The sequence below is a fragment of the Falco punctatus genome, assembly GCF_963210335.1.
Source record: "Falco punctatus genome assembly, chromosome: 6".
NCBI lineage: Eukaryota > Metazoa > Chordata > Aves > Falconiformes > Falconidae > Falco > Falco punctatus.
The window spans coordinates 10,714,392-10,728,805 of NC_137585.1; the positions used below are offsets into that span (position 1 = coordinate 10,714,392).

Below are 14,414 nucleotides of genomic sequence, written 5' to 3' on the forward strand. Positions count from 1 at the left end.
GGTCCAGCAGGTTTCACCAAAGATAACTTGCATTACTGCAGTATTCTCAAACTCCTGATTTGAATAAAAGAAGAATAGCATTTGACCATTAAATTTCAGACATCTGATATTTTTTTCTTCAGGACGGTTTAAGAACTAGTTAGCTCTTTAGTCCCCTCCTACTTAACTGTTTTAGCTAAAATCAGTCCCATAACTAAACTTAGCAGTAGACGGTTCTCTCTATAATGAGTCTTTTTCCTCCAGTTGTATTCTGGGGGCTGGAAAGGAAAGAAGAAGCTGTGTTATGTACAGCCAAATGTTAAGGGGCAACACTGAGATACTGATTCCTACCCAGAGATTCTCCTTGCTGACTGTCCTGGGGGCTCAGGATGTGGCGTTTCAAATGATGTTGGAAGAGGGTCCAGACAGGCAGATGTACCCAGGCTGGAAAAGGCATTAGGCAAGATGTGTCAGAGGCAGTTTTGCCCTTCCCATCTGCAGTCTGAGAGGTACCGTATAAGCCCTCAAACGGCAGGCTGCAAATTTGGATCTCATGTCTCTTGGTGGAAACTCAGCAGTGGGAGAACAGGTAGGAAGTGGCAAACCTGAAAAATTCTGTTTTCTGCTTCTAGCTCAACTTCTTCTACCCTTCGGTTGCATTCCCAATTTCATTGCCCAGGACGTCTGCCAGCCCAGGGTATATGGCTGGGACAATGTGATAAAGATAGAAAGCAGTGAGGGAATTGTGTGGGACTGTGCTGTCTACCTTAAGTCTTAGCAGGACTGTTCCATCTCTGATCTTATCTTAACACTTCTTATCCTCCAAGCCACACCTATGCTTCCATTTCTCAGAAGCTTCCTCTTAAGTTCCTCTTCTTCATGGTAGGCTTCATAGCCTCTTACCTGAAATTTGCTGTAATTTGTACCATGCTGCATTAGAGAGCATTAGAGACAATCCAAAAAGCCTTGTCTGTCTTTAATCCCTATGATACTTAAAAGGCACTAATGGTAGTCTTGAAGACTCAGTGGAGGAAATCACTCTCAGCTGTAGCTGTGTTGGGTTTGGTGGAGCTGTGCACAAGAAGTGATTCTGGCAGAAGTTGAGCTTCTTCCCATATCACCATGTACTTTGTTTACTGTATATTAACAGCTTCCCTGAGTCATTATAGTTTCAAAGTGACTTGTCCATAACCTTCTGGCCCTTTGTCAGTGAATGCGTGTTCACCGATTCTTAGAAGTGTTACTGACAGAATGGATAATAACAATTCTCTTGCAGTTCTTTTAGAGGAAAGGTGGCCTACGGCCATCTGCTCCACCAGGGAAGGTGAGCCTGGAGCAGAGCATGACAGGGCAGAGCAGTGAGTGACCCTGCTGACAGGGAGCCCAGGTGCAGAGCAGCAAGCCCAGGTCAGGGTCAGGGGGAGACAGTGATGAGGGCCAGGCGCAGCGCAGTGACCCCCCAGCAAGGCAGCGGTGATGGGGCTGGTCCCAGTCAAGCTGGGAAGCAGAGCTTCGGGGTCTGTCAGGGCCAAACCAGCAAAGGTGAGAGACCAGGTGCAGACACAGCTTAGCTGTGGTGGAGCACCGGCGGGGGCGAGGGGTAAAGCCTCAGCTTAAAAGCAGTTCCCAGGGGAAAGGGAGGCGTGCTCTCACTTCCAGCTTTCCTCACAACAGCTCTGGCTGCTGAAGGAGCTGGGCTTGGACTCAGCCAGCTAAACTGTAACATGGCCACCTAAACGCCTAGAAGGGGGTTGTGCTCTGGGCCCCGACAGTCCGCCCCTGAACTGCTGCCAGAAACAGCATTGCAGCACCTGAAACAGGCAAGGGCAGGCAAGGGGGAGCACGGCTCCTAGCTAGTTTTGACTGGCCTGAATAGTTACAGTCACAGATGCAAATGTAAAGCCTGTGGTTGTGCTTCTTTGGTAGCCACTAGCCCCAGGAGCCCTCACCTCTGGCGTCAGGAGCAGGAAGAACATACGTGAGCTAATGGAGATGCTCCCTCACCCCTGGTACACGCCATGAGCCAGAGGGTCTCTTGAGGAGTAGAAGGTCATGAATCTGAATGATCAAGAATGAAGGAAATGGAGTAGACCTGTAGAGATAGATGTGGGAACTGCCCTGAGCTGCCTTAATGTTTGCATTGCCCAAAGACTTAATGGAGCTATATCTGCATAATACGACTGTGACTGTGTATAACTTTACCGACTCCCCTCCTGTTATTTTTTTAATTCTACTTTACATGCAAAGGTTACAGAAATTACCTGGTTTTTCTGACATAATTTATATATCAGGACTAACTCCAATAGTGAAAGACCTGAGTTAGGAAAAGGACACTGGAATAACTCAACAAAGATCAGCAGCAGGCATTAAATCTAGTGGCTCTTTGTACACTATTGTCTGCTATACAAATAATTTTAGGAAGGCAACTGGATGGGAGGGCACAGAAATTGCACCATTTTGTGACCTGTGTGATAGTTCGGAGTTCACAGCAGAGTTACAGCCCCAGAAACAATGAGATGAAGTGGAAACAACCACAGGGCTTTTGACTGTAGCAGTAAAGTAATAGTGACACTATCAGCAGTGAACAATATTCTACACTCGTACACTGGGAACTCAAACACAAAGGTTTTATGCACTGAGCAAATTTGTTCCTTGTGCATGCGTACTGAAAGCTCACTGCTGCACAGTCTTCTGAAAAAGGGTACTGCTTGCTCCTCCAATTGCATTGCAATAAGGCAAATGCAGATGGAAGGAGCAGAAGCCCAGCACAAGGCATTTGCCTAGTGATTGTCTTTTCCACATGCATCACAACGCTGACCCACAGCTGTATTCCTGAGGCTTCAGAAGAAAAGAACTATCTCTGAGCTGTCTGTATGTAACCTGTGCCACAGATTTTTCTTTTTTTCATTTTTTTTTAAATGTCCTCAAAGAAGACAGAGAAGTTCTTTCAAAGTATTCCTGTCTTTGTTCCCCACCCTCTTTCCACCTATTTAACTTCATAGTCAGCAATTAACAATGAAGCAGAAAATAAACTTACCGGACGTGTGTGTTTCCATGTTGCCTGGAGGTCTGGCTGGAAGTTGTGTCAGTGCTAATAGGATGTGGCTATGCTGATTGTGTGCACAATCTGCTTCTGCACTGGCTTAAGCAGTGAACAGCACTAGCAGCTATTTCCATCCTGGCTTGATCCTGCTTTAAGCAAACCACGAACTGAAGCTAATTAGCAAGACCTTCTGTTTTGGTGATTATCGTCACGGAGGAAAGAGAGGGAAAAAGACAAAACTTTCATGACCTGGGAGGCCATGGCGATTCCCTGCTGAAACTTCAGTATCTTGTCTCCATGCTCCATAATGCCTCAACAACCAACATAACAATAGGCATATTTTGTCCTAACTCCCCAGAATGCAGTGGAGAGGGAGTGGAGGAGAGGAAGAAAAAAAGCTAATGCAAAACCAGGGCTCTACAACAGAGCCAGCGCTGTCAAAAACCCCATTATTCAAGGATTAGGCTATCTTGGAGGTGTTTTTTGTGGGGAAGAGTGTCTTTATATCTGCAAAGCTTTACAGTGCTTCCAGGTAGTGGGTAAGTGCAGAAACCTTTTTGTAAGGCTTATCTCAAATACTCAAGTTACCTTACTGCCTGGATGCAGCACTGTCATTCCTGCATGAAATATTCAGCGGATTATCTTGTAATCAACTGTCTAATCAGAACAGGTGATGGATCCTGCTTAGTCTTCAAACTTACCATTTAAACAATGTATTGGGAAGAAAAGTCATTGATGACTATTGCCATATGAGAAGCAGCTTTTATTTGCTAATCATTTGGAGTTCAAATCTTTTCCTTCATTTAGCCTATTTATGACACTATGACAGTTTCTCCAGTGTGAGAGGGGAAACTGATTTATTCAGTGATTGAATACAGTACTTTTACTAGCTTGTGAATTAAGATCATGTGTTGTGTCGTGACCAGCAAGAATAGCAGTTGTCTATATCACAGGAGAGGTATTGATGCACTGTGGCTATGCTAACAGATACTGGGTTTATACAGGGAGCGTGTTGCTGTTGTGTCCCAAAACTTGGGCTGGGTGCTGTAATACTTTTCCAGCAAGGCTAAGAAATGCACACACTGCTTTAAACTCTGGGAAAATTGCCACTAGGTAGTTGTCCTTTTTATGAAACAGATTTAGGCAGACCAAAGAGAATGAGATTAAATTAGATGACTGTGTTCATCTGTTTACTTCAGCTCAACTGAAGTGACACGTGAGGAATTTTAGGTGTAACCTACACTAATATTATATATCTGATTTTACTTAAAAGGGAGAGGGGTCAGGAACCCTGACTCCATCTTGAACAGCTTTATACAGGTTAGTCAAATTTTTCTGCACTCTGATTTACCCCTGCCAAAAGGGTAAAAGTAATGATTAGGGTCTTTGTGCATAAAGGGAAGATGAGTAAATTAAAAGTTGCAGATCACTTTAACACTTGCTTTAGTATTTACATAAAATAATGTCTTCAGATATAAAAAGTTATGTAGCTTTACTCTTCTTAGCCCCTCCTTTGGAATGACGTTTCTTAATTTCTAAGTAATGTATCAACAGGTATCAAATACTTATTCTTCTTACCCTTCCAGTATCTTACGTTAATCTCAGAACTTCATTTAGAAACTGCCTGCAGTTACAAAACAGGGAACAAACTGGATGCCTCAGCTTCTGGACTGACTAATCTAAAAAATTATTAGACTGCAGAAATTTGGGTGGAAAAAGTAAACAAAAGAAAGGTGATCTCAGCTGCAGTGTGTAAAGTCTCACTAGCTCACCAGCAGGTGGGATGCTACCTCATACAGGCTTTTGTTTGTACACTAGTCCATGTATACAAGTTTTGAGGTGGTGTGCCTGTAATTTTTTTGGACTGCAAAACCATCTCACCCGTTTGAACAAATTAGCTGCTCTTTGCTTGATAGCTTTGCTCCACAGCTGCGCAGATCTCAGTGTAGTTCATGCTTGCTTGGTACAATACAATGGTGCAACCACATTAAGCTCCTTGTAACTTTTTGCTAACAAAGTGAAAACAGAGAATACACCAAGGGAAGCCATTGTTGAAGCACTTTTCCCCTTTATTTTTTATAACCAATTAATTTGCTTCCTGGATAAATAGCAATCGTACTGCTTTGTATACAATTATCTCTGGGAGAGGGGAATGAAAATTTGTGGGGAAAATATGCAATTTTATATCCACATTATATGATGCATCAACTAGATGCTAAAACAGAAAGGCATACCCACTAACTTTGGAATAATACAGGTATGTGGAGCCAGAATCCCTGTGGACACAAAACTGCCTGCACAGGTTCAAACTACTAGCTCCTATAAGCCATAAGGATGGGTCCATTACAGGTAATACAGTTAGCTCAGGTAATAAATAATATACACAGGAAGCAATATGATAGGAAGCAATATCCAGTGGTTAAAATGGAACTGGGTCTGTAGTCTATTTTTAAGGACACTTTCCAATGGAGAAAATCATATCTTGACATCACTGTGTTTCCTGAGGTACCTGGCTACGGTGTTAGTTGATAATGCAGAGCTGTGACAAATAATACCAATATACCAGATTGTGTTTCACCTGCTGTAGGGGAGTGGTGCTTGCAAGTCTATAAAAGTTAGCAGAGAGATTATACGCTTTTAATAATTAAGAAGTTATATAAGACTCCTCCCCAAATCCATTTAATGCTCCTGTAAATCTATCCTGTAGCATGCTCAATGATCCAGCCAGTCTTCTGAAGTGTTGGGATGCATTCCGAACCACTGGCAGAAAGACAAAGGCTAAGCTAGCTCAAAACCATCAAGACTCAGAAGCAGTATGTACAAGTTGAAAAACAACGTTCCTCAAAGCCTGGATTCTGCTGGTGAATGCGAACGGAGCAGTCTGATGTACAGGGCTGTCTGATGTGCTGGCACATTACTGCTCTTAGAGTAACCAGCTCTCTACTAAGCAGGTACTTGATCATAGGCTTGATTAAGTTCTTCACTTCTGCCAGGAAAGAATGCTTCTGAAAACAGTAGAGTTGCACTAATTGGAACTGGGCTGCATGAAAGACAATTAAGACCTGCCCAGAGGAAGTCGGAGCCCATTCCGTCCTGGCACCGCTAGAGCCTCAGAAGAAAGACAGCTCTTTTGGGGCAGACTGCCTGAAAAAGTTTGATTCTCATGTCAGCAGGTCAAGGCCAATAATGTATGTGCCTTCTCAGTCTGTTAAGGGAGATGCTATAATGTTCCCTTGCTCTTGCTCTTTCTCACTTGTCTGTGTCTATGACAGGATTTCCAAGGAAGAAGCTCCTTCTGGTCATGGGTGCAACAGGGCTTTGTCTTTGTTTGGAATATGTAAGTCCTAGCCAGGCCTGAACAATAACATATTGATCATAGGGAAGTCCACAGAACCCAGTTCTGTAAGAAAAACCAATGAATTCTCATGGGATGCATTGCACACCTGCTTTAGTCCATACACAGGCATGGATGCCTGAAAGCAAAACTGCAACCAAGGAAGGTGAAAAGCCACATAGTATGGGATATATTCTTGAATTAGTGTAAAGTCTTAATACAGTTCTGTTTATCCAATTACACTGAGCTACCTCTGCTACGAGCTTGGTCCTACAACCAAGCAATATTCCCTTAAATAATCTGGAGCTCCCTAAGAAAAAATAATACTTGCTTTAGTCTGAAAACAAATATCTTTATTTTAGTCTGTTTGTCTCTGGAGACGCTTAGATCCACAAGATTTTTCTTGTTAATTGAGGTAGAAGTGATGACAGCAGGAATGCTTGCCTGTTTGTTGAACAGATCTGACCATCCACTTTGTTGCTGGTGGAAAATACTAGCAGTGCATGTCTCCTTTTCAGAAGTTCAAAACAAGTGTGCATCTGCCTCTGTGCATCTTTCCCATGCCAATAAGGTGGTGCCTGCCACATATGATTATCTGATTAGAAGACCTGTCTGCAGCCGTGAAGCCTTAGGCTGCAATCCTGTCAGCTTTCACGAGCTAAGAAGGTCAGTTTGGGTGAGGGCACCGACGGAAACAAAGGGGCAGTCCAGCGATAGTAAGGGGAAGAGGAAGACATTGCCTTTTACCCCCTAACCGCTCCTTTTCTCTAATCCTCCCTGAAATTGCAGGCTGCTGTTCCAAGAGTTGCTTATTTGCAGCTTCAGATGAGCTGCTGTGCAGTTGATCACCTGGGTGACCAAAATCCATCTGTTGGGGAGCTTAATATCTGAAGCCAGACACAAGGAACTAGTGTGTGGATGGAGGAAAACTAGTGGCAGGGATCTACTGCATTAAGTGGTGCTGGTGCCAATTAAAATTTGGTTTGTCTCCCTGGGGTTATTGTGGTCCCATAGCAGAAGAACCAGAGAAGCATAAAAGGCCTGCACTTCTCCTAGCACTGTCCAGCAACAGAGGATGTCTTGAATGAATAATAAAGGAAAAAAGGGCCTACAGTTCAGTATGTGTTGAATCCACAGCTGAATGGCAGAAAAGAAGCAGGGATCTGCCTGGTTCCTCTCAAAAAGGAACACAACTTGCCTTTTTAGTTGAAAGCACAGAGGGAGGTTTTGTTTGCTCCCAAAGGGAGCCATTCATGCAGATGGGGAAGTGTTTTGACCCGTTCAATCATGTGACATTGGCATTCGTGTGAGGAGCAATAGCTTTTCATCTCAAAATTTTCATCCCTGTGACCTAGAGGCAATGGTGAAAATGTCCTCTGAAATGCCTTCCATTTCTACAGATGCCAACCTTAAAATTGCATGAGGTAACCTGACTTCCTGATCTTTTCTTCTAGACTTCTTAGGAGCGCTCTTACTCTTCAGGACCTCTATATATGCTTTTCACTACTTTGAGAACACTTCTGCTAGAGCTGGAGAAACTATGCTTTTTTTCTCACCCATAACCTATTAATAAGCCTCAGTGATTCCATCAAAAACATATGGAAAGTTTGGGGTGCTTTTTTTTAAAAAATAATACACCTCCTATCTCTATTTACATATATTAATTTTTTAAAAAGTTAATTCAATTAGAAGTTTAAATATTCCTTATCTTTCAAAACTGCAAATTGAATGAACTATTTTCCCCCTCTCAATTTTTTAACAAACTAGTACTTCCCAGTGAAACTGCTTGACTGGCACTAGATTCCACTGGGATCAACAACTCTCTGGAAAATTTTCTGTCTTCCATGGCCTGACTAGACCAAGTGGAATTTAGTTACTGCTGCCAGGGATAAATTTAGCAGGATTTAACTCAAACCTGGCACCGATAATCCTGCGTTTGAGAGAACTCTAACTTCTGTAGTTAATGCAACAGATGAAGCTGTGGTACCTGGCAATAAGTGAGATTACTCATGAGCTTCCTCTTCAAGTTGGTCTCTAGAAGTGCTGAAGTGAACAGATAAGAGCTGTCACTCCGCCCCACTCACAAGTACTGAGGACTTGCAGAAGTTATGCAGCCTTCCCTCAGCACACAACCTCTTTACATTCAGCTTCAGGAGAAAGATGTATATGCATTGCAGAAATACTCGACTGGCTGAGCCACAACCAATATTGTTATAACCGTAACCATCCGTGGCTATATTATTATAGCCATAACCATCATCCTCATACTATGAAGTCTAAAGACATAATTACTGTACTCCCTGACTGGAGGGGGAAAAGACAAAAACCCTAAAAGTCCACAGTGTGTCACTAAGGTCTGAAGTAGGGAATGAAAGTGTGATGTCTGGAGACAATGCTAAATACTTTGGGATATGCTCTTTAAGGAGAAGCAACTGTTTCTTACTGTTTTGTGGGTTTGCTTTTTATTTTTTTTTCAATGATGTGGGTTACTTTCCATGGGGAAGATGAAGAATACCATCTGCAATATCTCTTCTATAAACTACCCAAAGAATAATCAGAAAATGCTCTGTTGTGCTAGTAAGTTTTATTGTTTACTATGTTGATACAACGAGTTAGTTAGGATTCTACTGGATAAAATGGTCTATAGAGAGAAAATGAGGCTTGCACTGTAAAGTCCAATCATTGCAAAACTTGAGATTAAACAAGTGGGCTTCTTGGAAATATTCAGTCTGTACACTTCCGAGAATGGCACTCACACTGTGATGCAGACGGGATGTAATGCTGCACCACTGTCCCGTTGGCACAGCGGACGGGGACTGTGACTGTGGTGGTTTGAGTGGCTGTACAGCAGCTACACAGGTCTTCCCATTTCCCTGTCTCAACAGAGTATCTGGTATTGCTTCTGCACTTGCCCTAAATGGAAAAAGGAGACACCAAGTTTGAACAGTGCGATTGGAAACCAGGTTCTTCCCTTTGAAACGTCCATAGACAACTTTGCCTGGAGTTCAGTCCACTGCTGTAAAACACGAACCCAGAAACAGGTATCTGACTCCAGAGTGTGGGGTGTTGGTCAGAAAGTCATGTCTTATGAGCATAAACATAGCAAAGGAGAGGTGAAGAAACTGGTCACACAAAAAAAAGTCTATAATTTCAAATATCACAGGTGATGTCCAGAGCTATTGTGTTGGCTTCTAAGCACATATGATTATCAGATGCATAAAATCATGCATTCAGAAAGTGCTTTATCCCAAATGATGCAAACCATACATCCATTTGTCCTGCTGGTTGCTGTTTTTCCTTGTTCTACTTGTCTGGACACTTCATTAATTTAGACTGAGCTGTAAATGCCTGTAGCTATAAGTTTTCATGATGTAAAAACAAATGCCCCCACATCAACCGCTGTTAGAGTACATTTCTTTTTGTGGCCTTGTGCACTTCTTTCTGAGATTAATACAAAAAAAAAATTGCATAGCATTATCAGGGAGGACTTTAGAAAAAAAGTACTCAATACCAGCTATAGGAGTATTTAGTTTACTCAATATATAGCCAGATTCATAATATAAAATCTGTAATTTTGGAGGGGAAATTTCAATATATATGGCTTTTTGGCTAAACACCTTAACATTGACTCTGTGGACAGGACAAGAAGTCAAGATTTTCTTTTAATACTTTTATGTATTTTTTTTTTTATGAAAGGTAGGTGTTTTTGTTGTTGTTAAAGCTTCCACTCTTATTAAGACTTGTGTAGCAAATGAAGGTCCTTTGCCTCGTAGCTATCTGAGAAACCCAGGTATGTATGCCCTTAATACCTCTCCTTACTGTTCCCATTCTTTTCCCAGTAGTCATGGGAAAGAGACTTATTTTGCTTACTGCCTTAACTAAAGAGAATGCTCAAGGGGCTGGGTGCAAGCCATCTTCTTGACTGCTGCCCTTGTATGCTATAGTTTGGATCGTATGAAGCTTGGTCATCTCACAGCACCTGTCCTGCTACAGTCCAGTCTGGGAAGAGAATGTCATCTTTGGTTCCCAGTCTCAGAGAGATAGAACCATCCAGAAGGGAAGCCATGCTCCTGTTTCAAATGGAAGTTGCCCTAGAAGTTGTAAGCAATGATGTGCAGGAAATTAAAACTTTTGATCTAATTATTGAAGAAATGCACAAGACATGTAGAACACAACAGCTTAGTGCTCAGGCTAATAGAGTAGTCATAAAGCTTGCTAGAGCATGGTAGTCAAGTCATAGCACTCAAGTTTAAATGCCTTTTAAAGTATCGTGTACCTAAATACTTATTTACACTCTCGTAAATCAGCTTCAGAGCCTGAAGAGGGATATGTGTGCTTAACTGTAGAGTCAGATCTGAAAACCATCTTCACCAATATTAAGATGAATTTATTTATTTATTTTTAATGTAGAAAGTACTAACAAAGGCACTTCACAGTCATTGATTTCTGATGAGTGATACAAACAAAGCCTTTATGTCTAAGGTATGCACCTTTTTTTACACTGCCTTTAATAGGGAAAATTCAGCATCATGAAATTACTTTAAGAAGTAAGTGCCAGTGAGGTTTACACTGAGTGAATGAATGAGGACAGAAACTGATGCTTGACTTACTGAAGTGAAGCCATAGGGGAGGTAAAGGTTTCCTTTGTGGAAGGCAGAAAGGGGGCAGGGGCAAGTCTTGGGGTAGGGGGGTTGCTTTTGTTATTTACCTCACAATGGGAAATGGGCACTTCCTTTTCAGCCACACATCCGTTCATATTCCTATACTGCAGTCTTGTACTTACTGGTCGACATTCCACTTCCACACCTACAAAGGTTTTTTTGTTTAAAAAAACAAACAAACAAACAAAAAACAAAAAAAAAAAAAAAAACAAAAAAAAACAACAATGTTTGACACTGGTGACAATTGCTTTTTTTAACTCTCTTCCCCTTATTATTGAAATTGCTGTTAGTGAGATATCATTACTGGTAAGATCCCTAGCAAGAGAATTAGGTGTGGCTGCCTAGAGTAATTAATGTAGAGCTGTATGACTATATCACACTACAGCCCTAAAATTCCACTAGAAAGCAACATTTCCCTTGTGTTTCTTTTCAATTGACTGCTTTGATTTAAAAGTCAACTTGCCACCTAACATCTGCCTTCTACCTGTTGGCTTCTGTGTTAAATAACTTTCCTTTTAATTATAGGTCAATGGTACACTGGGCAAGCAGGTGCACAGGAAAAAGATGATGTACATGGGAACCCCAACAATCAAACCAGAGAAACAGAGCACCGTGACCTGGCTATTCCTGGGGCTGTTACAGGAGACAGATCCCATTGTTTTGGGATGATGCCCTTCAAGATGAGTCAGTGGGAGCAGCTCTCCAGATCACTTTACAGACTGAGGTGGGTCACTGCCTTCAAGACTGTGTGGGACTCCTTACACGATGCTAGGGAAGAACATTTTGGGATTCTACAAGACACACTTGTAGATTTATAGAGCCAGAACCAAAGGTGGGGGAAGAGAGGTATTAAGGTGGTTTGGTGAGGAACAAGCATGCAAAAATGGATAGATAAAGGCATAAAGGGTGCTGGTTGCATGTTAAACAGCTGCTGGTCCAAACTTGTCTGACCTGGCACTACGTTTTATCACTGCAGTCTGTCCTGTCTTCTTAAAATCCATTTCTAACTACTTCTTCTGTGTGATGGACCCCCAGTTTTGTGCGGATGTGTATCAAGGCATAAGTGTCAGCAACTGGAATTGGACCACAGGTCTGTGAGTCTAGATTGGCAGGGATGCAGGACCAGTTACTGGACAGAGTGAGTGCCTAACACCACTAAGGACCTTCATCCTGATCAGCCAGAGGGGAGAGTAGGATAACCATGTGGGTGGTTTTTGCGTTTGCCAGAGTACTGAGTGTTTGTGTGTACACAGAGAATGTGTGTGTGCATGTTGTATGCATGCATTTGTGTGTGTGCCTACTGAGATACATGCTCAGCTTCACTGTTACCTGGACCTGGGGACATGGAGCTTTGGCAGCCTCACCTCTGTCAGGCTCCTAGATATGACAACTCCTAACAGTCCTTACACATGGTGGATTTTACAGAAAACTCATGTACCAAAAAAAAAAAAAAAAAAAGGGGGGGGGGAAATATAAAATTAGAAAACTAATTCTGTGAAAATCTAAATTTGGGTCAATTGGAACTTTGCCACTGCACTGTCTTCAGTAAGTCATACTTGTTTTCCAATACTTTCTGCTCTTAGTGTTAGGTAAATTCTCCCTGGTTCTCTCCATCTAACAAGAAATCCACACAAGAGGCAGTAGGTCTGGATTTGTTACGTGCAAGCTCAGGAAACCTGCAATCTCTCTCCATGAAGTGAGGTTGATTTAATTATGATCTGATAACTGCAGTAGTCAACAGTGACTCTGCTCCTCCATTTCTGAAGGGAACTTCGCCACTGACATGCTCGGACACAGATTAATCCAGAATATTTTGTTTTAGACACTCCTGTCTGTTTTGGTCCACATCTAAAGACTCGTGAATGAGCTAATGCTTTTTTAAGGGGATATTTTACACACTGCAAACAGCAGCTTTTTGTAGTGTTAATGCAGTTCTATGCCTTTGTGTAAAGACAGGTTCCTGCTTTTCCTCTTTTCTAGCTAACCAATGGAATTTCTGTATTTACCAGAATAGTGGACTATCTTTAACATACTACACAACTCTTCAGAGAGCTGAAGGAATTCAGCTGGCCAACTGCGCAACTAAGTAAATACACAAATTGAAATGTATCCATCTTTCTAGGAGCAAACATAGCTTGCAATACCTTTTCCGTGGGAATGTTAGCACTGAATTGGCTCTGTGCCTTGCTAAGGTTTTGCATTTCATAAAAAAAAAAAAAAAAAGGCAACACACCCAAAAAACCTTCAAAAGCATTTCTGGCTCAAGAGCTGGAACTACCAGTTTTCTTTTAATGATTTAATCACTTCATTCGATAAAATTTGTCCACCTGGAAGGAATACACAATTGTGTTCACACAACTGAAAAGCTCAAATGAAATAGTTGTCATCAGACTCCATACAGCTTCATCACATCTTTGATCCTGATTTACCAACTTAGTCTCCAGTTACTTACTGCTCTCATTTACTTTTTTTCTAAACTGTGCCTACTTTGCAAAGGCAAGTGCTTGTAACTTAACGTGACACATGCAGCTAAGATCAAAAAGTAAAAAAGGTAAGAAGCAGAGATGCAACTTCTTTGTTAAGTGGGAAAATAAGGAATATCCTTTGCAAACAATCAAGTCCTTTGCTAGTACCACAAAAAACTAATTAGAAAATAAGCCTGTTCATTTATGTGCTCCTACATTCTTAAAACAATGCCTTCAGACACGCTAATGAACACAAATTGCCAAGGCATAACATAGAAAGGGAAACTGTCATCTTAAACAACCTCTGCCTAAAGCCACATGGAACTCTACTGAACCAAAGGCATCACCCTGAACTGTGCTTTGAACCTGAGAGAACAATCTTTGCCCAGTTCTTTATGGTACTGAGGTATCTGAAAGACCTGGGAAGGCAAAGTAACCTATATCTGAGTTACTTACTATATCTAAGTATCTGTGTCCATGAGAAACCCGTTATTCTCTTACCTGACTTTTAAGAATAATGAAATTACTCTGGTTTTATAGTAGCTTTGCCCAGCCTTCATGTTCTCTACAGAGTATGTAACACACTGCATGTTGCTATTGAGTTCCCTGGCAGAAAGATGTCAATACAGAGGAGAAAGAGAGTTTGAGCTTGGCATCTGGAAGTATCTGTGTGATTCAAAGTTATGTGTTAATCACTGTTCTTCATTTGGTAACCCATGGTTAGCTGGCTGGATGTGGCGTGTTGGCTTTTTCCTTATAAAGAGCCCCGAATAAACAACCAGGAATAGGATTGCACTGTAATATGGGACTTTCCAGTTTTCAGTTATATCTAATCGAACATCAGTGGGAATAAGGATCTGAAGGCCCATACAATATGGGTAGTTTTAGGCACACAGTATTTCATTTAGATCAGTTTGCTTGTGCTGCTGCAA

General features: G+C 41.7%; 2 protein-coding genes across 8 annotated transcripts in view; both read right to left on the reverse strand.

Moving 5' to 3' along the window:
- ANO2 (anoctamin 2) overlaps nucleotides 1-8,824 on the reverse strand; it is a 209,877-nt gene extending 201,053 nt beyond the window's left edge. For all 7 annotated transcript variants that reach the window (XR_013928773.1, XM_080391425.1, XM_080391424.1 and 4 more), the window contains exon 1: nucleotides 3,017-8,824. Coding sequence is in view for 6 of the 7 variants with exons in the window: in XM_080391425.1 (XP_080247551.1) it covers nucleotides 3,017-3,035 (19 nt within the window). In the remaining variant the exon portion in view is untranslated. The remainder of the gene's footprint in view (nucleotides 1-3,016) is intronic.
- Nucleotides 8,825-8,925: 101 nt separating this feature from the next.
- The window catches only part of VWF (von Willebrand factor), a 143,112-nt gene continuing 137,623 nt past the window's right edge, over nucleotides 8,926-14,414 (reverse strand). Inside the window, exons 51-52 of the mRNA XM_080391421.1 lie at nucleotides 11,065-11,162; nucleotides 8,926-9,269 (exon numbers count right to left, since the gene is read on the reverse strand). Of these exons, the coding sequence (XP_080247547.1) occupies nucleotides 9,081-9,269; nucleotides 11,065-11,162 (287 nt within the window). The 3' untranslated portion in view covers nucleotides 8,926-9,080. The remainder of the gene's footprint in view (nucleotides 9,270-11,064; nucleotides 11,163-14,414) is intronic.